This window comes from Melanostigma gelatinosum, assembly GCF_949748355.1.
Source record: "Melanostigma gelatinosum genome assembly, chromosome: 10".
Lineage (NCBI taxonomy): Eukaryota > Metazoa > Chordata > Actinopteri > Perciformes > Zoarcidae > Melanostigma > Melanostigma gelatinosum.
The window spans coordinates 15,416,699-15,444,073 of NC_136643.1; the positions used below are offsets into that span (position 1 = coordinate 15,416,699).

General features: G+C 43.9%; 1 protein-coding gene across 1 annotated transcript; it reads right to left on the reverse strand.

Moving 5' to 3' along the window:
• Positions 1 to 1,413: 1,413 nt before the first annotated feature.
• On the reverse strand, positions 1,414 to 27,147 carry agps (alkylglycerone phosphate synthase). The gene is made up of 20 exons (XM_079276509.1): positions 26,957 to 27,147; positions 23,812 to 23,901; positions 22,474 to 22,564; positions 22,252 to 22,372; positions 22,075 to 22,149; positions 20,998 to 21,069; positions 19,954 to 20,033; positions 18,405 to 18,485; positions 17,198 to 17,323; positions 16,894 to 17,002; positions 13,583 to 13,710; positions 13,192 to 13,243; positions 11,707 to 11,783; positions 11,515 to 11,627; positions 9,720 to 9,789; positions 8,946 to 9,007; positions 7,960 to 8,049; positions 6,815 to 6,914; positions 6,613 to 6,670; positions 1,414 to 2,991 (listed from the first exon to the last, which is right to left on the reverse strand). Exons 1-20 carry the CDS (start codon positions 27,133 to 27,135, stop codon positions 2,870 to 2,872), a joined length of 1,896 nt encoding a protein of 631 aa, XP_079132635.1. The 5' UTR covers positions 27,136 to 27,147; the 3' UTR covers positions 1,414 to 2,869.
• Between the last annotated feature and the right edge of the window lie 228 nt (positions 27,148 to 27,375).

Below are 27,375 nucleotides of genomic sequence, written 5' to 3' on the forward strand. Positions count from 1 at the left end.
AGTATAACCAGTCCACTCAGTCTCTCTAGTCCCAGTATAACCAGTCCACTCAGTCTCACTGCTCCCAGTATAACCAGTCCACTCAGCCTCTCTAGTCCCAGTATAACCAGTCCACTCAGCCTCTCTAGTCCCAGTATAACCAGTCCACTCAGCCTCTCTAGTCCCAGTATAACCAGTCCACTCAGTCTCACTAGTCCCAGTATAACCAGTCCACTCAGTCTCTCTAGTCCCAGTATAACCAGTCCACTCAGTCTCACTGCTCCCAGTATAACCAGTCCACTCAGCCTCTCTAGTCCCAGTATAACCAGTCCACTCAGCCTCTCTAGTCCCAGTATAACCAGTCCACTCAGCCTCTCTAGTCCCAGTATAACCAGTCCACTCAGCCTTATTGTACCACTATACCCTTATAAATTAGTCGCAAAAACATTGCTGAAAATAGATATCCAACTCAAAAACAAATTGCAAAAAGCTTAATTATTCAAAAAGTTTAAAGATTACAAATATGAAAAGTCATATAACCCCTCTCCTGAAAGAGCTGAACATTTTGATATTTGAACAGTTTCTGTGGCTTAAAACAATTCATCAGTGGTGATATTTATAGGAGTATAAGTTGTAGTAGAAGTATTATCAGTAGAAGTATTAGTAGCACGCTCTTACATTGAGGACCAGTGACTCTGCTCAGTAGTCTACAATGAGTATTTCTCCCAGTGCAGTGCTGACCCCATGTGGACAAATGTATCTTTGCACATGAAATGCTGTCCGTGAATACTGCGGATGTACACACATTACTTTGAAAAGAAGTTGCATAATGCAGTCAGGTTAGAAAAGATAATACCAAAGAAAATTAGAATTATTATTATTATCTTTTCTAACCTGAATGCAGCTAATTCAATTAGCTGCAAATGTATGAATCTGTAACCAATATTCCACAACTCTAACAAATGCATTGATTGATCAGAGGTATTGTTCAATCCTTTATGTGGTATTTATACCCGCTGTATTCATTCACACTGTATTAAGCCAGAGGGAGAGTGTGATAACTGCATTTCATCGTCCACGGCTGATCTCTATTGCTGTTGATGGCTGTGACGTCAGCAAGCAGCGCGTGGGTGGCTGTGTGGGTGAAGATGATTTCCTACTGAGCCTGTGTGGAGCAAACAAAAGAAATCTTCCTGTCAGGAGGCGTAAGACAGGCGCTGTTAAACTCCTTTGAGCTGGGTTACCTTGAACTCAGTGTGGCACAGGTAGAAAGAAGAAAAAGCTGCTCCGAGGCTCCTGTTGACCCTCTTAGCGCCGTCTGACAACGTTAATAAAAGCTGCTATTGAAGAGCTGAATTATAAATGGTGCACGAGAGGGGAAGAGTTCTGCTCTCTGAACACTGTTTTATATTACTGAAAGAAAAATTCAACAAATGAGACGTTTCAATTCAATTTATTGCACAAACAGCATTGAGAAAATGTACGCTGATGTTAACGACGTTAAGAGAAGTGGAAAATAACAAAAGGTACATCCATAACGCTCAAAAGCTCGCACACGTTGTTCGACACGGAGATAAAACGTCATACGACGGGTCCCTAACGAGTCCTTTTATTTGGGGGAGTATGAGTTAAATAGGACAAGATGGTTCAGGAAAATGTGAAGCACAGATCAGAAAAAGAAAAAAAGGCGAGCTTCCTTCAACATCAATGGTTATCAGTAACAAATGGTTCAAGTCTGGTATCAAATTGTACATTACAGGATCCGTTCCAAAAATCTATTACACTGTACAGAACAAGGGAAACTATTTTAGGAGGAATTTCTGAGCAAATCCATGGAAAAGAAATAATTAAATACAGCGTCTTGAACACAAGACACATGATGTAGAAAGTTTTAGCATGTGTAACAGACGCATATCTACATTTTACAGCTCTCAGAAGGGTCATCTTTGCATAATGCCGATTAAAAAATATATTTTAGCTGTGCATGAAGTTACTAAATATGTGCGAGGGTCACATCGTCAAACATATGTTGACGGAGTGTTTGCATGTTCGTATGTGTTGAGTCTTTGGTACAACGTGAGCACCGGGATCCAGAGGCCTCGAAACTGCAAACTTGGTGACATTGAAGCAGGCGTGATAGAAAAACTTCACTTTCCCAGTAACTAACCATGCAAGGTAAATGCTTTGAGCACACAAATACTAAACACACAAGGAATCTCTCTCTTTGTAATCATCCTGTACTTCTAGAGGGGGTGAGGCTTTAATCTAGGCAGAGACACACACACACACACACACACACGCATACAGTCGAGAAAAAGTCTCTTATGGCAATAGGTCAGTACAACAAAGGCATGAGGTCAAGAAAAAGATGACATCGAAAACATGTCCGAGTTAATGTTGCTCCACAAAGGGACTCGCTGTACACCAGCAGAGTGTTTAGTAGGAGAAAGGGAAGGCAGACAGAAGCTTTAGAAAGGCACAGAGCTTTATAAAGCACATTCATCTACAACTTACCACTGGAGAAGTGCCCCAAACGCACAAGTGGAAAGTAAGAAAGAAACAGACGAATTAACCATGTTGGCAAGGATATTTAGGAAATGGTTATATATATATATATTTAAGAAAATATGACAAAAATCAAGGTTTTGTTGCATCACGTCTGGTTGCATCATGGCCGAGGCTGTGAAAAAGGAGCTGCACAGTGAGTGACAATGATTGTTACAGCGTATTAAGTGCAATGTAATGTAAAAGACAAGGTTTAGGTGAATCAATAAATGGCACAAATGACTGATGAAAAAGACAACATCTGCCCATTTTAAATTCACATTTAGTATCTATTAATCCAAAATGCACAAGTTGCTTTTTTCTTTAGAAAAAGGTGAGCGGGAAATTAGAGGAGGTTCCTGTTGCCGAAGATGTTATTGGGGTCCACGTAGTCCTTGACGGACTTCAGCATCCCCATGCCGACGTTGGACACGGCCTCTCTCATCCACTCCTTCCGAAGTTTCCCCACTGAATGACAGAGGAGAGAAAATAGATAAATAAATAAATGAACTCAAGGAAGAGGACCGAGGGGGAGAAATAGAGGAATCGGCACGGCTGATTGCTCAGCGGGCTGCTGGGAGCCAATCAATCTTGTGAGAGTGAGTGAATAAACAGAGGGTGATAAATGCTTTTATTCAGAGAGGAGAAATGTTTTGCATGGCATGATTTATGGAGCTCAGCAGACTATCAAACTCATTAGGCTCTGTGTGTTCCCAGAGGAGGGGCCGGCTGGCGGCTGTAGCGGGCCGTTCCCCGGCTCCCTCGTTCTTTGAGCCACCGCTCCCCTCCGTTTCCCTCCCTCCCGAGCCGCTGGAGCGTTTGTCCGTCTGTGGTCGTGTGTGTTTCTATCTCATTGTGCACACGAGCGCGTTCATCCAGCTGACCTACGAGGGATGTTGTGCTCTCTTGTCCTGAACGCAGCTCTGTGCCCTCTAACACTGGCCTGATCATCAACAGGGTGCCAAAGCCAACCGCGGAGCACCACACAATGGCCCTCTGTCAGCAGGACTTTGGCTTTCAGCCGCTCTTCAACCATCCCCTCCTCCTCCTCCTCCTCCTCCTCCTCCTACAAACCCCCAACCTGAGGAGCGAGGGAGGCTGTGGCACCAAGCCTAGTGAGGGTGCCCATTGCTTCACCAGCTGTCTAGTCCGACATACTCCACGGCGCCTGTGCCCGACAGGTTCTTAGCGGAGAGTCTGGAGCCAGCGAGAGGTCTGGTGACTGAGGAGGACTGGAACAACCTCACCGGGGAGCCAAACTATTGTTGGAGAACTTCAGATAAAATAGGAACTTTGGTTTTATACAAGCCGATAAAGCTGTTGAATTTAAACAGAGTGTAAACTCAGCCACAATCTGTACGATGAAGATTGATTTTCAGCTTTAACTCAGCATCTGTAGATGCTGAGGGATGCATAGTTTATAAAAGTAAGAGAGATGGTTTTTGCTTTTATTTGATGGTTGAGACGGACAAAAATGGGAACGTTCCTTCAAAAAAGGCGTCGTTTAACAGCAAAAAATATATATATAAAATCCCCTGGTTCCAGTTTCTCAAATGTGAGGATTTACTGCTTTTCTCTGTTTTACATCCGTGTAGAATATCTTTGTTTTTTAGTTTGGGCTCCAGGAATTTATTTAGTTATTTTTCAGACTGAACCAAAAAAAGAATAGATTAATTGATAACGAAAATAACTCGTTAATCGCCAGCCTGAATTGAACTGGTGGCAATGCTGTTACACAGTACGCACCGTCTTTGACCAGCAGCATTAACACCCCTGCTGCATTTAAACGTCTCTTAAAGAGTCATTATCAAAAGAGAATTAAAGGACATTACGTTTGCTACACAAAGGCGTACTGTAAATATTCAGAGCTGGGTAAATGTTAACTTTTGGAGGTCGCGTCAACCTAAAAGAAACACACAATATCTCTACTCCAAAACAAAAAAAAGATAAATTTGAGAACAGAGCAGCTTGAAACAGGTGCTGCTCGCTGAGTAAACACTTGAAATCAGCAGTGTAACCACTTGAGATTAGATAGAGAGGCCTGAAAAAACAAAGGTGCATGATGGGAGTGTTCACACGCCTTCCCTTGCCTCTCTGCACGCCTCTCTTTGCATCACTAGCTGGGGAGCTCCAGTGTTGAGGGAGGAAGCCGCCCGTTATGAGAGTCCAGCCAGGAAACCCAGATGGGGATCAGACATGAGGCTAGTGAGGCCCGTCTCCTGACAAAACAGGGCAGACAGCGGGGTCACCAGGGACCCTGATACCACACAAACCTCCAGATGGTGACACAGGGACCAATCAGCTGCTACCCAATAACTAAGAAAGTACCCTGCTCTCCCCAACCTCCTCCTCTTCAGTCCTTCCTCCTCGTTCCACCTCCGTCCCTCCCTCCCTCCTCTTAGGAAAGGGAGAGAAAACAGAAGGTGCTGGGACTGCATCATTGCCTCCATCACTGTGATAATTTACACATCTATCTTGTCATATTCTCTCTTTTTTGCTTGCTATTGCAATCAATCTCACCAGGCTAGGTCTGTGCAGCTGAGACATGCAAAGAAGAGCAGGTAGTTATTTCAGAAATGACAGATTTCTTTTTTTTTTTTTTAAAGTGTCTCTTTAAATATCTCTCTCGTGTGAAAAAGCCCGGGGAAGCGCCGGGGCGAAAGGCGAGGTGGGAACTTCACTGAATCAGGTCCTTTTTCTACCTCAGTGCAGCGACCTGTGTGTTAGGCGGAGTTAGCGGTATTGGAGCTTTTGCAGAGCCACAAGGTGAGGTGAAGATGCTGGGCACCCCGGGGTGGCCCTGGTACAGAGGAGACTGCAGTGGACATGCTGAGCCGCAACCCCTCGACACGCCCCCGACAAATGGGGGTCAGGACATGAAAGACGGGGGGGGGGGGGAGGAGGCAGCGGCCCTGCCTTGCTGTGATACGGCCGAGCCGGAGTATTGGCTGATAGATGGATGACTCTCCTGGTGATGGATGTTCAACAACTCTTCACCGCTGCGACACTGGTGACCTAGTTAAAGAGGACATCTTCTCCTAACGTTCAGAACCAGCGAACGATCGCACAGATCTTTTTTTTAAGTGAGAAACTCTAAACCTTAAAATTCGCAGCGTTTTGGTGACGGCCAGCAGTCAACACGTGGCGGTATTGGCTGAGTATTATGTCCTGCAGCGCTCTACACGCCCAGATTCCCTTACCTCCGCCCACGCAGCACAACACTGACCTGCTGTAAATACAGGGAGACTAAAAAGTATATTTCCTCTAGTGCCCTCCCACCTCGCCATCCTCGACTACATCTGTTTTGTTTGATACACAAAACCCAGTGAAACTAGCTCCATTTGTCAAGCGCTGATTGTGGGCAGACAAACCGGCCTGTCTGCGCTCAGATAGCGAGCCTCACTGTTATTAATCACAATTACAGAGTGGGCCTTGCACACGGGAGCTGCATCAATATCCCCTCCTCCAACCCCCCCCCCCCCGTCACCCCCCCGAGCTGCTCGGGGTGGCTGGGCCACCGTTTGGAGGTCAGTATCCAGCCGGTGATAACGGCGGCATCATTTACCCCGGCCCACCGCCTCCTTTTTATTAGCAATCTTTTAATTTTGAACCCGTCCCCGCCTTCAGGAAAAATTGTGATTTAATATCGCAGCTGATTCACTGCATACTGTTTTTGACAGGTGTGATGAATAGCCTGAAGTGATGTATGAAAACAGCGAGGCGGATGGCAATATAGATAAGGCAGCCATTTCGCTTAGCCCTGATGGGGCACAGAGAGTTGTTCCACCGCCCTCCCCTGCTCACGTTTCATTTGGTCACTGCCGAAAATGAACAAATAGCCGATTCAGAGCCATTCATCCGAGCAGGAGGAACGTATTTCGGACACGTGAAAGATCTCCGACCAAATGCACATTTATAGCACGACTGGTCGCCTGCTCGCTAGGGTGGAAAAACACGCTGGGAGAGCTCGCCGTGCCGCCTTTTCTTTGTAAATAACATGTCATCCCATTCAGTGTTCTACTCGTGAATAATGTGCATCTGTTGAACACAAACCGGATATTTTTGTATGCATTTGTCAGGGTTTAGTACCTCCATGGTGATGTGACAAGCTCCCTCCATTGGCAAGAATCTCTTCTCTAGCTGCATGCTGGGAAATAAAAAAAAAATAGAACCAGAGTCACTCACTTTCTGGGGTGTTGAAGATTCAACATATCTTCACTTCAGATGTAGTTATGATCTAGAAAAGAACTGGAGCACGGCATAATGTTGACACAAATGTAACCGGTCATACCTCCACTTCTTCAAGCACGTGTACTGGATCACCGAGTCCTCTGTAGTTGAAGGCAAAGTAAAAGTAGACACAGGCACCGGCGTCGTATGTCTGAGTCACTCTGTAAGAAACCAGGTAAAAGTCGTGTTTGCATGAAAGACTCCTTAAATGTTTCTCCCTCAGCTCTTGAAATCTAATTTACATGAAATACAAAGAGCAGTGTTTTGGCAAGGTGCTCCATTTCCATACAATAAATGCATTCCCCGCTTCATGATGGGAAGACAAAGTAAAGTGGGAGGTTTGGCTTTCCCCAGTGAACCCCTGACCTCAATTCCAGTCATGGTTTCCCAAAAGCGGAGGAGAGCGCGGAAGCACTGTCACCTTTAATAACATAACATTATCGGGCATTCAATGGCCATCAAATGCTTTTAATCATCCGAGCCACATTTGTGCTGCAGGTAACAGGATGACGCACTGATGCGAGACAGAAAATGGATCAGTCTGTTGTTTTACACAGAATAAAACATCCTTACTTCTAGATTAAATGGAGAAAGTGTAAAAAATGGTTGAATACTCTCTCTCTGTGTGTGTGGAGGAGCAGGGTTCAGAGCCCTTGTTCATTTGACATGGCCCATCACCTGGCACGCCGACTGTTCTAGAGGTTAAATGGACAAATCAATCATGTGACAGACTGCAGCCGGGAAATGAATGGCTGTCGCATAATCAGGCCGAGGTCTAATCTGTCCGCAATCGGCGAGCAGAAGCCTGGTGCTCCTCGGCCGGCTCGCCGGCTGTTTGTCAGATTGTCTGTCTGGCTGTGTGGCCCTCGCTAACTCACCAGGGGGTCGGGGTAACAACCTCAATACTTAATTGTTATTGAAAATAAATGTTGAGTATTTTTGAATGTTAAGTACCAAACATTTGCAGAAGACAAAGTCTGGTCAGATTCATCATACGTGCTCATTGTTTCATCAGTTCCTCTCGGCTAATTGTGTTAAGACAACATTTAAAGTGTTAATGGGTATTTATTCTGGCAGTGCCCTGCTAGTTTAAGAAGTTACTTATTCTCTTTTAGAAATTAAAGTACATATTTCTTTTTAAAAGGGACACTTTTTGTGGAAAGAAAGATCAGCCTTTATGTCATTTGCAAAGTTTGCAAACATTACCTGCATGAGGACAACGGTGCAAACTGCACTCCTTTGTCTTTACACTCTCGAGTGATCCGTGCCTTTACGTTCCGGCAGATGTCCAACACCCTGGAAATAAAGTATTGGGTAGAATTTAAAATAAATGAACCACAGCCAACAGAATTGCAAAATGACATTGGAATCCAAACTGCAATATTTGCGTATTTAAAAACATAATAATCAAATGTAAAAGGGAACTTTCATTAAACTGATTTAATTACCAGCAATGAAACATTATCAAAATTCAGAAATGGACACAAAAAGAGTAATAGGAGGAGACTAACATGACGACCATTGTGGGAGAGGTTTCCACTGGTGTGGAAATGGCCGCCAGTCCTAAGCATGTGCAGCAGTGTGTGGAGGATGGGGGATGGGGAAGGAGGAGGGAGGGGGGGGGATGGGGAAGGAGGAGGGAGGGGGGGGGATGGGGAAGGAGGAGGGAGGGGGGGGGGGAATGGGGAAGGAGGGGGGTAATGAGCCAGGCACATATGCTCGCCTCAGTGCCTGATCTCTTGGTCTCTCCCGACAGGCATGTTACACAACACGGAGCTGTCTCTGTGTGTGTGTGTGTGTATAACAAAATGATGATGAAACCATGGACAAAATGCAGAACACACCACATGTGGATGTGAGATGAATATGTGGCTCATATTGCATTTCCTCACATAGAACGCAAACAGATAGGTCTCTCCTACTGTGTGTGTGGGTGTGTGTGCGTCAGTAATGCCGAGTTTGTAGGCTGAGGAAGCAAAGCTTACGCCAACGCAGAGCTGGTTAATGGGGGGAGAAGGCAGGCATGAAGGTGAATGGCAAAGACAGACGCAAAGAGAAATAAAAGAAACGGGAGCAGGACAAAGACGGAGGAGTCGCTTAGGACTGAACGTGTAGGAGGTGAGAAAAGAAAAACGTTTACATGTACTTAAACTTAACAGTGAGAAGCAGACAGCTCACATCGGTGTCTTTACCTGTCCCAAGGCACAGAGGTTTCAAAGGACTCCCCGATCACATAGTAGTCCATCCCCAAGTCCTGCTCGGAGTACAATATCAGCATTAGTAGGCAGTTAATGGTCATTCAGTACATTTACATGCACAAAAGAAACCAGGATACAGGGAGGAAAACAGGCTTACATGCTCTGTAGCAGCCTGGTGACTTTAAAATCGACTTGTTCTGGCAGTGATCAGCTTTCTCCACTAACCCCAAACTTACTTTGGAACTACGGCTTAATGATTTTTAATGTTTTAGTGATTTAGTTGTTTCATTTGTCAGGGTTTTGTTTGGGCACAATTGGACAACATAATTGGAGCCAGTTTTCCCTTTACAAATAGATGACCGCACAAGTCGGTCTAACTCTAAAGCATTTGTGTATTTTAAAAAGAAAAAGGTGAAGAGCAGTATGTTTAAGGAAGCCCAGAGTAACCAGGTTATGCGAGTGCACGTAAGACTCCTTGCTTGTTTCTGTGACGAAAAAGGGCCTCTCTGACAGGACTGACCTAAGATAACTCTCCATTGTCATTGTGACTGAACCCACTGTGCTCTCCTTATGGTGTAGACGCCTCAGTGTTAGACACCCTGACAACAACCGTGACCAGATCAAATCAAAGACCTCCCGAGGTCACATTCTGCAGCCTTTCTGTGTTTCTCACTATCCTATCTGCTGTCAGATTGCGTTCCTCCCCGCACGCCCCCACCTGCCCGTCAGCGGCGGCAGAAAAAAAAAAAAGCCAGAGGAGTGACCCACCCGGAGGTAAGCGATGACGAAGGTCAACATGTAGCCCCTCTGCCCATTGTCCTCTCCGGCTGCCAGCCCCCTAGAAGCAGATAACAGGGTTAATATTTAACAGCTCCTTTCTTCCAGCTTTGTTGGTCAGACCGCACGCCTCACAACAGCTGCCTGGGAGCCTGTCAATCAAACAATGTACAGATCAATGAAGCTGTGCTCTGTGCATCGCCACAGGTCAGCCACACATCCATCACCTGCAGTGGGTAATCAGATTTTCATCTACCACCCAAACTAATCAGCCCAAGCTCATTAGAAAATCACTATATTGATTTTTTTTTTTTTTTTTACCCGTCTTCCTGTTTCCCCAACACCACCAGAAAATATTCTTCACAGAACCGCACCAATCCATCACTGGCACTTGATCCGATTGGTGATCACGATTTATTTTTAATAATGCAATAAAGCAGAGGATGCTGCACGTAACTGACAAGTTTCTGGTGATTTAATTGCTGGACCGCTTCCAGGGCAGCGGTCCAGCTCCCTGCAAGTCTCGGCGCTGAGCCAAAGGATAACACCAACAGTTATTTATAATCGATCAGCTTTACCGAGGAAGAAATCACCGACGTCCCCCAGTGAGGAGCACTGAGGATCCCGGGTTTGTCCCCGCTTAAACTGGTGTTGTAATGAGCGATTGGCGTCTGACTAGTTGGTAGAACATCAATATTTGTTCTTATTTTAGGAAGGATTTTTGTTGGTAAGTTTCCACTAGGAAATACAAAACAAATACATTTATATTAGTATGCACAGTTAACACTGTTTTGTTTTTTAATGAGTGAATTAGCTTAAACTGAGACATTTGGTTTCCAAACATTTACCCAAAAAGCTGTTGTTTCTTGCAGTGAAAGGATGCTGACAGTTGTGATACAAGCAGATCAAAACATGTTGTGGTAAAAGGAAATGAAGAACATAGAGGAAGATGCAAACCAGCAACCAATTTAGAAAATCTCTTTAAGATACATTTTGAAAATCAAAAAGCAGAAAATTTCTTTTGAAATCACATTTTCAGAGTAATGTTGCTATAAAAAAATGTAATATTCAAAATAAACAATAAAAAAAATACACAATGCAAAAACAATATCCCTAAGGGTAGAAAGAATAGTTGGTATTAACATGCCTAACCTCTACTATCGAACTGAATGATCAAGCAACAAATACATTTTAAGTTTCAAACTAAGGAAACAATGTGTTAAAAACATCGGACTCCAAATCCATCTCAGAATCACCAACAAACAATAACCAGTTGAACTGCATAACTCTTAATTTACGTTCGGATGAACTCATCTGTTAAACTTTTGTTGAGGACAGAGAGAATCCCTCTCCGTATGACAGGGAACTGATTTCCACCAAAGTCCTCATTGATCCGTTTCACAATCAATCACAGCGGCACTCCCGGGCTGTGTCCTCTCGCCCTGCGCTGTCCTGAGGGGAGCTCTGCCCCGCTATCGTCGCCCACACCACACCTACTTTAACATAAAAGCTGGCCTGACAGGAGGACATCCACAGGTGATCCATCAATCTACAGAGACAAACTACTGAGTAGAAGCAAAGTCTGAAGTGTGTAACTGTGCTTCTCCATCCTTGTCACTGCTAATACATAATGGCTGGTTAAATAAAGTGACATCAGGGCCTCAGGCACCATGTCTCAAGTCTCACCAAATGGTGCTCTGTCATTTCTGTGCTTGACACGGCCGGGATCTGTAACTGATCTCTGTAAGGTGCTCAGTTATAGGACAGAAGGAGAACTCCTACTTACTCAAATTTTGCAGCGATGTCATACACTTGCTTCTCGTGCTGCAGGACCTTCTCACGGCCTCCCTCAAACAGGAGGGTGGCCACGCACAAGCAGTTGGGGTCGAACCCTTTGAACTGGCGATTGAAAAAGATCATGAAAAATACTCGGGGACAAGCATAGTGATGTTCACTTCTAACTATTTGTTTCGGTTACCTTGGTGATGTAAAATGTCTTCAACCCGTCCAGAAAGGACGTGAACATTGAAGATACTTGAGGCTTCAGGGCATGACCTGTAAACACAGGAGATAAGGATCGGCTCCATCTATTCACAAAAGAAGTAGGCCAACCATTTCTTTTTCACACATTAGTCACACCCTTCCGCTTACATTCTGCAGCGAGTCAGATTTATTTGAGGTTTCAAACAAAAAGGAGGAAAAATAAATGGTAACATTTGAATAACTTTACAACTGGCCAGTGGCTGCCAGCGACAGCGACTATAAATCAGAGGGTTTCCGAAGGGAAGTGGGGTTGACGCAGCGATATCCGTCTTCCTCACCCACACTTTTTGATTTATTTCTGATCGGACGCACAAAAGCGCCTGTGGACAAGCGAAAATGAGAGGCCGGGGCCAATGGGATGGTTATCAATCACTGCGGGGAAGTCACGGGTGATGTCGCCGAGACTTAACAGTTCATTTACTCCCCCCCCCCCATGCGCAAGTCTCTTCATCACTTAGTGTCCTAATTGTTTCCATTCCAAAATTTGATTGCAGGTCTTTAGGTCTCTCGCAGCCATCATACTCGTTAATTAAATACTCAACATCCAGAGAGAGAAGATTGCACCTACTATGTGCATCATTTTACTTTTAACTCTCCCCTCTCTTGTGCATTAAGACAGGCCGCGCTAAATTGTACTTGTAATCCCAATCTGAAAAAGACCTGTGAATACATCAACCCTCCTTACTCAACAGCCAACATGATGAAAAGTGAGGACAATCCACTAACAAGCCCAAGAAGGTATCATAGAGCCACGAGTTTTAGTTATTAGTGGAAAACCTGGCTGCTTCATCTTCCCTGCTTAATGCTAAGAAGTGCCTACTCTGTGAAAAGTGGAAATATAGGGGAGATAATGAGATCCCTGGAGACTGGGGAACTTTACGGAGATCTCGAGCAACGCCAGATGCATTCCACCAGACCTTAAGAAACAACATCATAAAACTTCAACGTAACAACTACTTCATTTTGGCCAGGGTCATTTTTCATTTTGCTTCAATTCTTCGTCGGTTTGTGTGCAGCTATTCTCCTGCAGAATAAAATAATAATCAATTTAACAATTCACTGCCGCAGAAGGTAAAATCATTACATGCGGTAGCGTTGCCAGTCATTGTTCTTCTCTCAGAGGTAATCGATGAAACAGCAACCCAAATATTGACAAAGAAACACAAGAGAGGGAAACAAATGTAAAGTAAAAATGAAAGTGATTATAATGCTGCTGGTGAAAAGCCTGCCATGAGCCGGTTAAAGCCAATGGTTACATTTGGGCCCAAAAGGAAAAGCACTTCCTGAAAATTAGAAATAGGTCAAATAAAGTCCCACTTGTACAGTGAAGGGTCACCACAGAGCACTCAGAGGAATGGCAGCAGCTGCAATGCTTTAGGTCAAGGCTGGACTCTATTGTGGACGATCAAACAAAACTCACCAAATTTAAATTGTTCATTATCCATGAGGCGTATAGATGCTGGGGCACACCTCTGCAAAACAAAAGTTGGGCTTTATGAGTTGGTTTGAATCATAGGGCACAATTATGTGAAAACAACCAGATATTAAATTCAACCAATAGCTATTATTGTCAACATTCAGTGCGACTGTTGGAACCTTGAATTAAAGCTTTTACTTTCTTGCTTAATGTCCCAAATGTACAGTGTGTAGACTTCAACGTCTTTTTCTTTTAACTTGATGCATTAAAACAAGTGAAGACCTGAAAAATGCTTATTGCAGTTTGGGCAAAGCGGCAACGCACTCAAAAAGAGCCATGGAGGGAGAACGCAGTGATTCAGCGACACATGTTAGAAGATAGTTTAACATGTTACCTGTTTGGCGACCTCTCGGAGAAAGGCAACTCCCTGCTCAAAATTAGGGAATACCACTGAGCCGTATTTCTGATACTCCGGCACGGGACGGATCTTCATCGTTACCTCCGTAACCACGCCCAGGGTTCCTGTGGAAAATCACAGTGAGAGATTTTGAGTGGTGCAAAAAGAAGTAAATCCATTCGTCCAATTGATGTGACCTAACCCCCTCTCTGAGCGGAGCGTACGCCCGTTTTAGTTCAAAGTTCAAAGTTCAAAGTTCACTTTATTGTCAAAGTTTCCACATGTGTTATGCATACAGAAAATTCGAAATGCCGTTTCTCGCAGTCCCACAGTGTAATATAGACATGAACATATAACATATAATAGAATAAAATAGAATAAAGTTAAGAACATAAGGGCCTAGATAAAGGATTAAACAAGTAGCAGCAGAGAATAAAAAGTGACTGGTGCTGATAAAAAGTGACTGGTGCTGATAAAAAGTGACTGGTGCTGGATGAGGGAAGGGGTGTGAGGGGGAGTAGATGTCCTGGTATGTTCCATTTGAGGCAGTGGGGAAAGGTGGGTGAGGGGGAGGGTAGAGAGGTCAGGGGAGAGATGGCAGGGGGGGAGAGAGGGGGAGCGAGAGGAGAGAGGGAGGGAGAGAGTTCAGCATCCTGACCGCCTGGTGGAAGAAGCTGTTCCTCAGCCGGGTAGAGCTCGAACGGAGACTGCGGAACCTTCTCCCCTTTACAGGGCTCTGCTACACGTCCCAAGGGCCCCACGGGTGACCTTTGTCTCACATTTCACCGAACAGATCTGGTTTTCTACCGCACACACAACTAAGATTTATCAACTTAAGACCTTGAGGAAATAAAGCAGAGCCCTATCAAAGGCAGCGAGGCCAACGGCAGCAACACATATATATATACACACACACACACACACACACACACACAGGTATGTCAAAACCTCTGGCTGACCTCATGGCCCTGAAAACTGAAAACATGAACTGCTGCTGAAGGAGTCAGATTGCATGTTTAAAAAAAAGTGTCTACCTTACGCAGCATAAATGTCTGGGAAGAACACTTAAAAACTGCTTTCATGAGAGTATCCGAGTTCACAGTAAACTGTAGCTAGGAAGTGCTTGTTAAGCAATATAAACCTAAAAAGGTTTTTCTGTTGCAATCTGGTGAATATAAGTTCCATCTCTGTCTCATGTTTAATCAATATCAATGAATTTATAGCGTTTTATTCAAGAACATGTTTTAATGTGTGTAATTGTGTCCAGTGAAACCGTAACACCCGTTATCGAACAATATTGGAAGTGTGTTTAACTTAAAATAAGTGTTAGTAGCAGTATGTATCGGTGAGAACCAAACCTATTACCCCCCCCTACAACATAGCTGGCTCCACTAAGAGGCTTCCTCCGCCTGGTGTGGTTGTTAATGAGCCCTCTGACGTGACACTACATGCCACACGCTGCTCCCTAGTGGCCCAGTGCAAAACATGTGACTCCATTAGGCCTCAACCTCAAAAAGGCTCCTCCTTCCTGACGGTACACAGGAGGAGCCACTGAGTGAGTGAGCAAGGAGGAGTCAGAGAAGGAGAGAGAGAGAGAGAGAGAAAGCTGGGGAGGAGCTAGAGTGGAGGGGAGTCAAGGAGGGTGAGCGAGTGAGGAATAAAGGGAGGTAATAAGAACAGCAAGGGGGTGAAAAACACTCTCTTGGGGACGAATGCAATGAAATGCTGGAGTACAGTTTAAGCCTTTTTGTTTTTTCGTACTGTGACCATCTCTATTAAATAAACCTCATCCGACAGGATTTGGGGAGATGGACTATTCACGATGAAAAGTCTCTCTGCTCCCAGCATCAAATGTAAAAAAAACTAAAAAAACATTGGCCACTACTAACTGACTCTGTATATTGAATTAGCACCGGTTGGCTTCACACAACTACATTACAGCCTCCACGGTTGAGATGAGTTTTGACAGAGAAGAAGGGATTATCATTGATTAATCCACTCATTCTCTACACCGGTTGAAAGCAAGAGTGAGGAAAATACTTTGCATTCAGGCTAGCTCAAGATCAGAGAGACAGGGAGCCCCGGTTGTTGGGCGGTGAATGGGAAGCTCTGAGGTTTCACCGTCGTTTCTGACGCATTGCACTTTACATGCAGAACATAGTTGATGTTTGACTGTGGTTCTGTGTTGTTGTGGCCTACTGTCAGACTGCAAGACGTGGTTCCTGGGGTGAGGAAGTAGATCATTCTGATGAGCCTGTGTCTGCTGTGACCTCTTAGTTCCAGCGTTAGGCCTCCTAGAAGTATATGAACTCCCGGAGACGTGTGGCCCATCTCTGCTAGACCACCAAACCCCAGCTCACCTCCAGATGCTTCACACGATACGAAGCACTATCCTCACTTTCATTATCAGCCTTAGTTTATAAAGCGGGCCTTTGAAACATTCAACCTGCTACCGTGGACTACAGTTATACACCCACAGCGCTGGTATTCTGATATTAGACGGATCCATTCAAAGAGTATTTCTCTCTCAGCTCGTTTCAGATTGTGAGGTTGAATCAACTTGCTGTTATGGAAGAAATTTACAAACCCATTTTGTGATTGACAGCTAGTTATTAAATTCAGCATCACTTACAAGAACTTGTTCGATGTGGCTTTTACAGCTGATTGAAACCCTATTTGATATGTTATGACACTCTTTATAAACTTCACATGTTTTGGACACTATCATGTTTTACTCATTTCCACATGCCTCGGCCCCGTTAACAATCATATCTACTAGTAATAATACTTTCATGTGGTGGAAACATGTTTAGCTGTAATCTACATTCTACAGCAGTCACTTGTGATTTGGATGTTTTATATAAAGCTGTGCTCTTGGTGCTGAAATTGCTGGTTTGGCTATAAATGGAGATTTCCACAGTGATCCCAGCCCAGTCGGGGAGCAGATTGCAGAGCTTCGTAGGGTGAATATAACGTTTGCATTCACAGCTGTTAAACATAGCGGTGCCAAGAGTCTTTGAACCTCCTCATTATTTCGGGGGAACCTGGCATATGGCGGTATTCTCTGTGGGCGTTCACAAGGACAGGGCACCGCAGATGGGGCGGGGAGGACACTTGCTGGTTCCTAACTTATACACCTCCAGATCACTTTCCCTGCGAAGCTGGTTAATGTGTAAGAAGCCGAGAGCCTGAGAAGCGTCCCGATGTTACTGTTTTATCTCAAAGTCCTGCCCACAAACATAGACATTAACACACACACGTGCCCAAATGCCCTGGTGTACTGAAATTACATGAGATAGGCGGCAAACCTTCTGAGCCCAAGATGAAGTGGTGAATGTCTGGCCCTATGGACATGCGTGGGCCCAGACAGCTCTTTTCAATCACTCCTTGGGGGGTCACCATCCTTACGTGGACGACCTATTCAGCCACAAAACAGCAACACCACAAACACTTTCAGACACAAAATATACAAACCGTCGCATTCTTTCAAAGTCCACAAAACGTGTGCTAATAATTTCCTTCCTAATTAGTGTGCAGTAACAGCTGTGTGCTGACTGTCAGGCTTCGGAACAAACACGAGCAGGACAGTAAAGAGGAGGGCGGGCGACTCACCAGGTCCTCGATGTTGCCGTAGATGTTCTTCTTCATGCCTGATGCTCTGGTTGCTACCCAGCCCCCCAGGGAGCTGAACTCCATGGAGTCCGGCTCATGTCCTGTACAGTAGCCGCTCTCATTCAGCTGTGAAAAAAAAGAAAGCAAAAAAAGATAATAAACGAGCCAAACATGTTCGGAAACAATGTCGTTGTAAACCCACAAGAATGTTTTAACAACAAGCTTTTTTAACAACAACCGGCTTTTATGGCATCAAACATTTTTACATTGGCCGAAAATAAAACAAGTGGAAAAAGTACAAGATCAGTGTCGAATTCCACTGCTCGACTGGATAACTGATGTTATGTGTACAATAACAACATGTACAGGCCTTTTTATCATTATCACAGGTCAAAATATAATTACAGAAACTTAACATGTTTATGTAAATATACGAGTGATATAGGCTACGTCTCAGACAGTCCTGCTTGCCGTTGGTGCATATTCAGCTTCCAAAGTTCTGCCCAATTTACAACAGTAAGTGACTACGTTGTTACGTGCCACGTGGCCATAACAATGTGAACATGTACTTTGGGTCGACAAAGAAAAAAAACCTTTGAGCAACCTTCATCAGACGCATTATCCCGACGGCTTTGAGGAAAATGTGTCGGTCATCAGGAACACACATTCTCCTGAAGGCAGCCCACCCCCAAACAGATTGCATCTTTAGGCAGAACATTTAATAGTAATAATTAGGAGGACCTTAAAGTACAACAACAACCCTCACCGGAAGCGCAAGACGGGGCTCAAGTCAGGCCTTGTTTTATCACAGCACTCCCCTGGAAGACAGTTTATAATGCAGACCCATCTGCTCCATCAAATTAGCCCAGTCTAAATGCAGAGGTGGAGTCTGCTTTAAATGCAGCTCACGCATTCCCCTACATCAAATGCCCGCTCCTTCTCCATTTTTCTGAATTAGCTTGATGGTGCCATCTGCTCATGGCCGCCGCCTCACTCTCTAATCTCTCCCCTTCAGCACTCTGCTCCCGTCTCAAACTCCGTTGCTAAGCGCTGTTCGATCTACTGAGCAAAGAGCACCAAGGTGACTGAGCATGGGCAACCTGCATGTGAATGGTCACGCAGCTTGATTGTTGGCACAACATCACACAACATCTTTTTTTTAAAAGCTCTTTTAGTGGATGAATATGGATGGATGAGCAGTGCTTACCAATCTCTCCAAATCCTGACCGACGATGCCAGCTTCCATATGGGCAGTTAAATTGTTCTCGTCAATCCACAGGATGCGGTTCTGTGAGAAAAAAAAAAAAAAAACAAGCAACATGAGTGTGGAGGTCATGAAACATTCTGTATAAATGCTTCATATCACACAGTGGAACAGAAACACTCTCTAACGCCGGTTGTTTACTTTGTCTAAGAAGAACACATACGTTACAAGATCTCTTAATAAAATAAAGCGTTGCGTATCACCATCATCTGGTTTGTTGACTTGAAATATCTCGGGCTCGGACATAAACGCTGTCTTTAAAAGCAGTCCGTGGGGACAGTCCCTTGCCTACAATGCTTTTTGAAGTTCTGCACCAGCATGTCCTTCTCGCCGGGCGGTCTCACGTCTGAAGATAAATGAGTGCAGCGGGACGGAGACATTTTCCTCAAGGTTAAACTCAATTTAACATCTGATTCCAAATATATGCCTCTTATTTGGGCCGCTGGCCATGTGGCCCCAGCCTTACTTACAGGAGGTCATTTCACACCTGCCATCAATTATTCTCCAGAGGTAGTAAACTTTATGTTCCAACCGCACCGCTCCTTTCATGTGCTTCCATTGGAGCCACCTCACCTCTGACCCCTGACACAGAACACCGGTCACTGGTGTCTGTGGAAACTCAATGACTGCGAGGCTAGCAGCATCCAGACAGCTTATATATATCACCTCTATGTGAGCCTGGATCAAAGGGCTGAACGCTACTGGTGACGATATTCAGCATTTCATATCATATCCAATGAAACATCATCGTATTCATGCTGAGATTCCATGTAACTTAATGGCTGGTGCCCCAAGTAACACATTCAGCAACTTTAAAAAAAGGAATTCAGTTGTGCTCCACCAACACACAACAAATACGCTCCTTCTGAAAATGGCTGAAAATAATGTTTATTTTCATTAAGTGAAAATATACCGAAACATTTAGTTCCATCAGATTCCCAGATCCAAGTGCATTCAACCTACATTTGTATGAACAAAAAACAACTCGGAATGTAGAACTATAAAATGTTGTTGCTTGATAAATAAGTTTAAAATAAAGATAATACATTTCTATTGACTGATTTATCACGTTTAACATTATTCTGATTATGTAGAACATTCCCTGTCTGGTATATGAAAGCATACAGAGAAATGCCAACATGGAAAATACAATTGCTCAATTTTTCATTGTGGTCTTGATAAAATACTATTTCCCATAATGCAACAGCATGCATTTGTAATTGGTGGCACAGGTTGAGACGAGGAGTTCACTTGTTAAAATAGTCAAAGCTGATTATAATTAAATCTGAATACTCATCTCACTGAATAAGAGTTCATCATACATTAATGGCATATTGCACATAAAAAATAGAAACGCTCTTTTAATGCAACACAACATTTTAGGTTTCACAATGATGGTATTCATTCGGCTGCATCGTACCGCATTCGAGTTGGTTTCTGTTTATCTAGTCATTAGTGCGGATCAACTCTTCAGACACAGGTGTTTACGTACCATCTGTGAGGTATCCAGAGAGACAATGGAGCGAGTTTCCTCTGGGGGGCACTCGAGGCCACTGGAGACACTCGTCCCCCCTGAGAGAGACAAACAACAGTTACAAGAGGATTATTATTATTATAGAGGTGTTATTACACAAAACAATTCCCGGCTTTCATGTTCTGAACACAAACAACACACTTGTGAATCTAGCGCTTGCTATTAAATAATGAATACAAAAATGTGTTTATATTTCGCAAAGAAAGGTATGAAAAAAAGAATTGTTCTGGTACGAGTATCATATAGAGAGCTGCAGGGACGATGTATGTTTGCAGGCCGACCCCAGAAGTTTGCATGGCTCTGGTTCCCTCCACAGAAATAAAATGCATTATTACAGAAAATATGCTCTGTGGCAAACCAACATTCATGATACTTACACCTTTTGTTCAAAAAGACAATCGTCATACATGAACACCACTTTTATTATTTGTTTTAAGTGTGACTATTTGAAGTGACAGTTATGCAAAACACAGTAAAAAAAAGACGGAAAGTTTGCACCGTGCAAATAACCTATCCTTCTAAAAATGACTGGAGGCTTCAGGAGTTAAATGCATAAATGTGTGACTGACTTTTATCACTCTCATGAAGCTGTTGACAAACTGCTGCAATACTGTATAAGATTAATTTGATTTCATTAATTTTGTCATCATGAAATAGTTACAGTACCAGGAGACATTGGGGGGGCAGGAGAGAACGGTATGACATATGATAGAGCTCTCCAGGCTGGAGCGTGACCTGTAGATTTACATCATATGCTTAGATTGGGGGTCCAGGATGCCTCTTAATGTTTTTTTGCAAAAACATTCTGCAAAACATCTCCTGGAATGTCAGCAGTACTTTATCTACCAGGTTCATTCACAGATTACGTGGCTTTATTAACAATTCACCAGCACGGGATGGGAGTAGAGAATATATTAAAGTACATTAAATATAAATCCACATCAAGTGTACAATATGTGACGGCTAATTATGCTGCTTAGAGCCATTGATTTCACGACTCACCTCCATATGGTATCAAACAAACATCGTGTTTGCACGCCAGTTCCACAATTTTCACAACATCATTGTGGCAGTCTGCAAAGACACAGAATACCGTTGTAGAAATTAGTGGCCATCATAAAGAAAATGTTTCCATTTACCGTCCTCTATTGCATTCATAAAGTAAGTGTTTAATACCCAGAGTAGACACATTGTAAAGGAAATAACACTGTGTATACAGGAGACAATAAATAAATGTGTAGGGCCTGAGCCATTAGAGCTGGGGGACGTTTTGATTTGCCTGATAGTTGCGATTTGCCTGGGGCTTTCCTCAGGCGGAGTCACACTGCATGAAGCTACGCTCTCTGGGGTGGGATGTGCTGGATCAATATAAACATGCTTTAGCCAATCACGGCGCTCACATCCATTCACACTGGAGTGGTGAGCGAGTGGGAAGAGTAGCAATGCCCACCTACGTGGATGTGCTCGACTGGCCCCAAGTGCTTCTAGAGGCAGTGAGAAATGCCTGCATTTTGTCATCCAATTCACCACACAGCTTCTGCCTACGGATTACAGTTCAACTAACTAAACATCCACTTAAAATACACAGCTCGACTCGGTGGGACTACCGAGGAATGCAAATTACTGGTCAAAATATCGATGAGGTACATAGCGAACGAGAGAATATTTGTGGGGTTGGTCAAATTTAAATGTGGTGCTGGCGAGGATGAAACGACGCCTACAGTTTCTTGATGATTTGCTGCCCATTTGGGAGGGTGCTAATCAAGTTCCAGCCATCAGTCAACACTCATTTGCATGATAAAATAGTGCCAGCCATAACAACAGAAAACCAATCTCGGAATCATAATTCATGGGTGTGCTGTGCACGGCCCGACCGTGGAGTATTGGGTGTCAACCGTCCTCCCCCTGACGATTCTTATTAAGCCTCCACTCATACATATTAATATCCCTGCCTCTGCAGAGATTAACCCTTTAAATCAGCTAAGCCAGCAGGGGGGGGGGGGGGGGGGATCAGCGATGCTACGTGGGTGGAGAAAAACAGACCGATAAAAAGAGAGACGACGCGGCTTCTGAACTCACTTGGCCATACCACCAGATCTGGGACACGACCAACTTTCCCCTCTCGCAGAGCAAAGATCTCGTGTAAGCAATGGCCTGGAATAAAATACAGGAATGAGATGAGAAGCACACAGAAATACTAATTAAAAAAAACAAAAAACAGGGATATGTCCAAAGCCTCCTGCCAGCATGCCTTACCGTGGGCACGAAACACCCGGTCTTCTGCGTCAAGAGAGAAGGGAATTCCTGTGGATGTCAGTTCCTCCACAAAGGCCTCGTTAAGAGTGGGAGGCTGCACAGCACCGCTAGTCAGAATGGGCTGAAACAAAACAAGCCATTGTGATTTTTGTAACTGTGACTAAGTGCTCTTTTTCTGCCATTCATTGGAGACACAACAAATAATATATGAATTACACTCACCGTTGCTGGAGATTTATGCTGCATATTGGTTCCAAACGTGCCTTCCATCCATTCTTTCAGAGCAGGGATGATCATACCACTCAGTCTATACCTGGAATGTGTAACAGAAGACAGATTGTGTGACCAACCAATGCAACAAAAAAAAAAGATTACAAAACAAATCAACTACGCCTCATGTAATAGTGATTTCCAGTCGTGGAAGGCAAAGCTCTCCAATTGAAAACATCTAAATGCTTGACTGGGCTTCTTCATTTGGAAAACCAGGGCTGTGTCTAATAAGAATAGAGCGTGAGGTTCGAGTTCAATGAGGTTATTAGGCAAGCAGCGCAGCAATGACAGTGCTGTCCGTATGATCGCCCTCGCCATCCTCTGCATAATTGAGCCGCTGGCACAGCCCGGGCCAGCCCATCAGGGGACTGTGGTGTGCCTTTGTCCAAGAGACCATGAAACACACTCTATAATGAAAAAGCCTCTGTCACAGTGGGCACGGAGGAGGAGGAGAATACAGTCTTTGACATCCATTCAGCAGCACCCCAGCCTTGGATATTGTAAGCCACCCAGGTAGCTTTTCAGTCGAGAGGGCACCGAGCGGTTCGTGGCAACTGCTTGCACAGGCAGAAACCATTTGCTGTGCAACATCCTGTCCCGTTTGGCTCATTACTCAAAATACATCCTCATGCGCAGTGTGTGCCAGCTCTCCGTGTTTACAATCTCACAAGCAGAGCCGTCTATGCCAAAGTCACACGTCGTGATTACGATCACAAGGCTCATCTATACCTGTGATAAAAGGTGCTGTTGTAAACTGGAGCCGTGTTCAGAAAGCATGAGGGCGACTGGCTTCGTTTCCCCTCTTACATTCAAAACAAATAGTTTGTCTCCAACAGTCTGTGAATGACAGCGTACACCCACAACTTCCCAAGAGACACATTAATAATTACTGACATAATATGCTCCATGTTTGAATAGATTTAGAAAGTGGTTTCTGTTAATGAGAAACAGAGTTTGGAGAGAGCTGACAAGCACAACCAGTGACCTTTTCAGATGAAAGTAAACAGTTCAAATACCAACCACTAGGTGGCAATAGCACCACATTGCTGAGTGTAAAACGGGACGAGCTACTGATCTCAAAAGCACTCAGTGGGGGCAGTGAAAATGATCAATGCAGCACCGTCACCATCCTCAAGCTATCCCAACTTATGAATGAAGGTAGGCACCATGGCTGTGACAGAACAAGACTAGAGGCTGTGAATGAGACCTAGTAGTGAACATGTTGTTCTAAATCCTCAACAGATGAGCATAAACATTATCTAAGAGTGTTGATGTGATAATATACAATACCTTTTGCCGGTAAATTCTGCTTGACCTTTCTTATTGAAGAGGAATTTGGTATCGTTGTATCCCCAGCCATTCCATTTCATAGTCTCCTGCCTGTGGAAAAACAAATATTGGCAAAGGTTAAAGCTCACAATTCGTACACTTTACATTGAAGGTAAAATAGGACATGAAATACCAGCAGAGGAAGTTAAAAAAAAACAAGTGTGAAGGTGCCACAGTCCCGCTGGGCATGGGCCATTTCACCGAGACAAAGAGGAATGGGTTGAGTCCTTGCTGATATGCTGAAATTTTAACAACCAGACATAGAGCAATTCACTGAGGGAAAATGTAAAAGTCTCCATATTCTATTCAGTCATTCGCAGTCTTTGCATTTATTCAAGGTGGGGCTGGCTATCAATTGGCAAATTTACAATATTGAAGGGAGCAGACAAGCACACCTACAATATTCCCCGGGTGCCTGCAGCTACATAGCGCTCTGCACACAGGCAGCTTGTTGACATTGTCATGCAGAAGCGACACATTTAAATAGCATATCCATCAACAGGGAGAGGCTAGCAGACACCCTGCCTGTGCAGTCAGCCATTTCCCATCAAACGCATTGAAATATTTTGCATTCATGGCACCTGGTAGGCACGGTTCTCCATAGCTAGCTTTAATACTGTTCAGTTTTTATGATTAGGTCCAAACGTGTGCTCTGAACTATCAAGCTCCAGCTAATTATTCAGCATGTCCGCTTCAACAGCACGCAGACTTCAGCCGTACTTTTCTGTTCTTTGAGTACAGCCTTGACGCCGTAAGATGTGGAAACAGCTGCTGCTATGCTATACTGTTGAGGATATCCCATAATAATCACCAGCTTCACAACCATAGAGGATACTAGACTGTCTATGCTGTACTTACTGTCTGCAGACAGACAGCTCACCACTCACAGAGAAACCATAACTCATGGGTCTCTTGGGATGGGATGCTAACACAGTGGAGTAAAAGCCATAATTAAGATTAATACCAGACGAAATGGAGTTTCCTATAAATTAAGAGCGAGAGTATAGATGAGAGAGACACACCGAGTCATACTTTAATGAATCCTCGCCACCATTGACATGCTGTCAAAGCCGCTGAACATACTGAATAGAAATGTATCAATAAATGTGGCAAGTTTGTACATTTAAGGACAAAAGCACAGCCCTTTTTATAGGCAAAGCAGTAGGTCTCAATTCATTTGTGTTGATAAACTGAGCTAATCTCTGCCTGTGCGTATCTCAAGTTTCTTTCCTTATCTGAATCAAGGATAGAGCATGCTGTACATGCCCTCAGAGGCAAATCTGTGATTTGTAATTTTGTAATATATAAATAAATATGCCCTGACATTAACTCGACCCACAGCACAAAAAGGAAAGAGAACAAAATGGATCCCAGAAATTTTTTTTTAAATCTATTTTTTATTTATTTATGATGAAGCAGCTTGAAATGCACAATTGAAATTATGCTAACAGTCAAAAACACAATTGTGCATATTGTATGCTAAAATTGCATGACCATGTGCATTATAACACCATAATGCTGGTGGAATTATATCTCTACAATAATGCTTCTTTGGACAACAGGTAATCAGTCTTAGACTATGAGCTGAAATGAAGTTATGGAATATGTGGACTTCTTCAATTAGTTCTTTAATTAATTAAATGTGCATATCTATGACTACACTGAACATATACTGGGAATGCTTCTCAGTATAGTGCAATCCAATTCAACAGTGGCACAAACTACAGCCCTAAACTAAAACTTTAGTAAACAGTTTTAACATAAACTGGACATTTAAATCTTCATGAAGGCAGGATTGATTGTGGGGCCGTTGCATTAAACTATTAGTTGGGGCTAGGTAGAGCTGGGACACCACGCAACCTGCAAATCAGGATTTCTGCCTGAAACCACCGCACTAACCATACCAGAAAGGAGCAGCGAGTACGTCCAAACTGTACAATTGTGGCTGAAAATCCATCTCTTGGCACTTCTCCAAACAAAAAGTGACTCTCTGTTATTCTACGATCACAGCACGGTATGTAGTTATGTAAAATGAACTAAAAGGCAGGGACAACGAGCAGGCTACCTGAACTTCACCACACGGTTGTATTGCCCCTGCTCCTGTTAAACACAAAAAAAGATGTATTGCTCTATAACTTTGCCCTTTACTGATGCCCCACATCATTCTCTCACAATGCTGATACTTATAATGATACTGATGGATAAACCCACAGACTGTTGACCTATTATGTCCTTAACTTTTAATTGCCCCACACTGTAAAACACCAATACGCCCAGGACTCACTTGGCATAACAGACAGGGCTGCAAGACATAACATTCTCTCATATCATCAGTGTGTCACACTGACCAGAACAGGACATGATGAATTTTACAAGGCCAAATGCTCATACTTTTGAGTGCTGCTTTCACCCTTTAGCTGTAGCTGTTATCTCAGACTGACACTAGATGTCAGCACAGTTTGAAGGAGTTCCTCAAAAGGAACTGAGCTGCCAATAGGTTGAAAGTCAGACCACCACTTGTTCTGGCCAATCACAGGAGACAGAGGAGACAAGCAGTCTCACTGTCGCTTTCCTCTTAGTTTTTCCTGTATCTTGAGATTTAGTTGAGACAAACCTAAAACTTGTAATATCTTGATGATTACATGGTCGTCAAATAAAGAGTGACGTAACGTTAATGTTACTTGTGTCAGTTGAAATGAACTACATCGCTGTAGTTTATCTGAAGCATCAGTAAACGCCGCAACGTTTACATTTTTCCAGGCTTTTACAATCTCACTGACACGGAAAAACTGCCATAAAACAAATGACATATATTAAGAGCCACAGAAAAGGTTTTAACTTGAAGAAAGCCGACCACATCGACGTTAAACTCGTGAGAGTGAACCTAGCCGCACCCACTCTGTAGCCAAGTACGTTAGCTTGCAGGCTAATTACAACAAGCTTTAGCCATGTCTCCCTACGCTATAGATGGTTGGAAAGCTAGTCCGTCAGCGCATGTCACTCCATTGTGTCTTGTTTACATATTAACCCACTGATGTTTGACTTAATAACTAGCTAAAGCCACAGAGGATGGACCCTCGTCCACCGCTCCATCACAGCCTTGTACCTCCTCTTCGGCACAGTCTTCTCCTCGACGTGTGTCTCGGTGCCCTGGGCTTTGCACTCCGCGGCTAGGATGGTCGAGTCAACGTCCACTGGTCTCTGTAAGTGCCCGGCAATTATTCTCAGTCTTTGCTGGGCAACCCGTTGCCTGTCGGAGCCGCCGCCGCTGCTGTTGGACGCCATGCTGCTTCCGTGTTTGTGATCCATGGGCGGCCGTCAGAGGTCAGCACAGGGAAAGTGCGCTGCGTTCATAGTCCGTCGGACATATCACGATCACTACACATGAATGACCCAAATAGTGGTTTACCTGGCAACTGGACAATTGGAATCTCGCTTGACACGTTTGGCAATCGGACATACAGCATATGGGACGCTAAACACATAATGTAAGATAATAACGTAACCATATAATAAATGTCAACC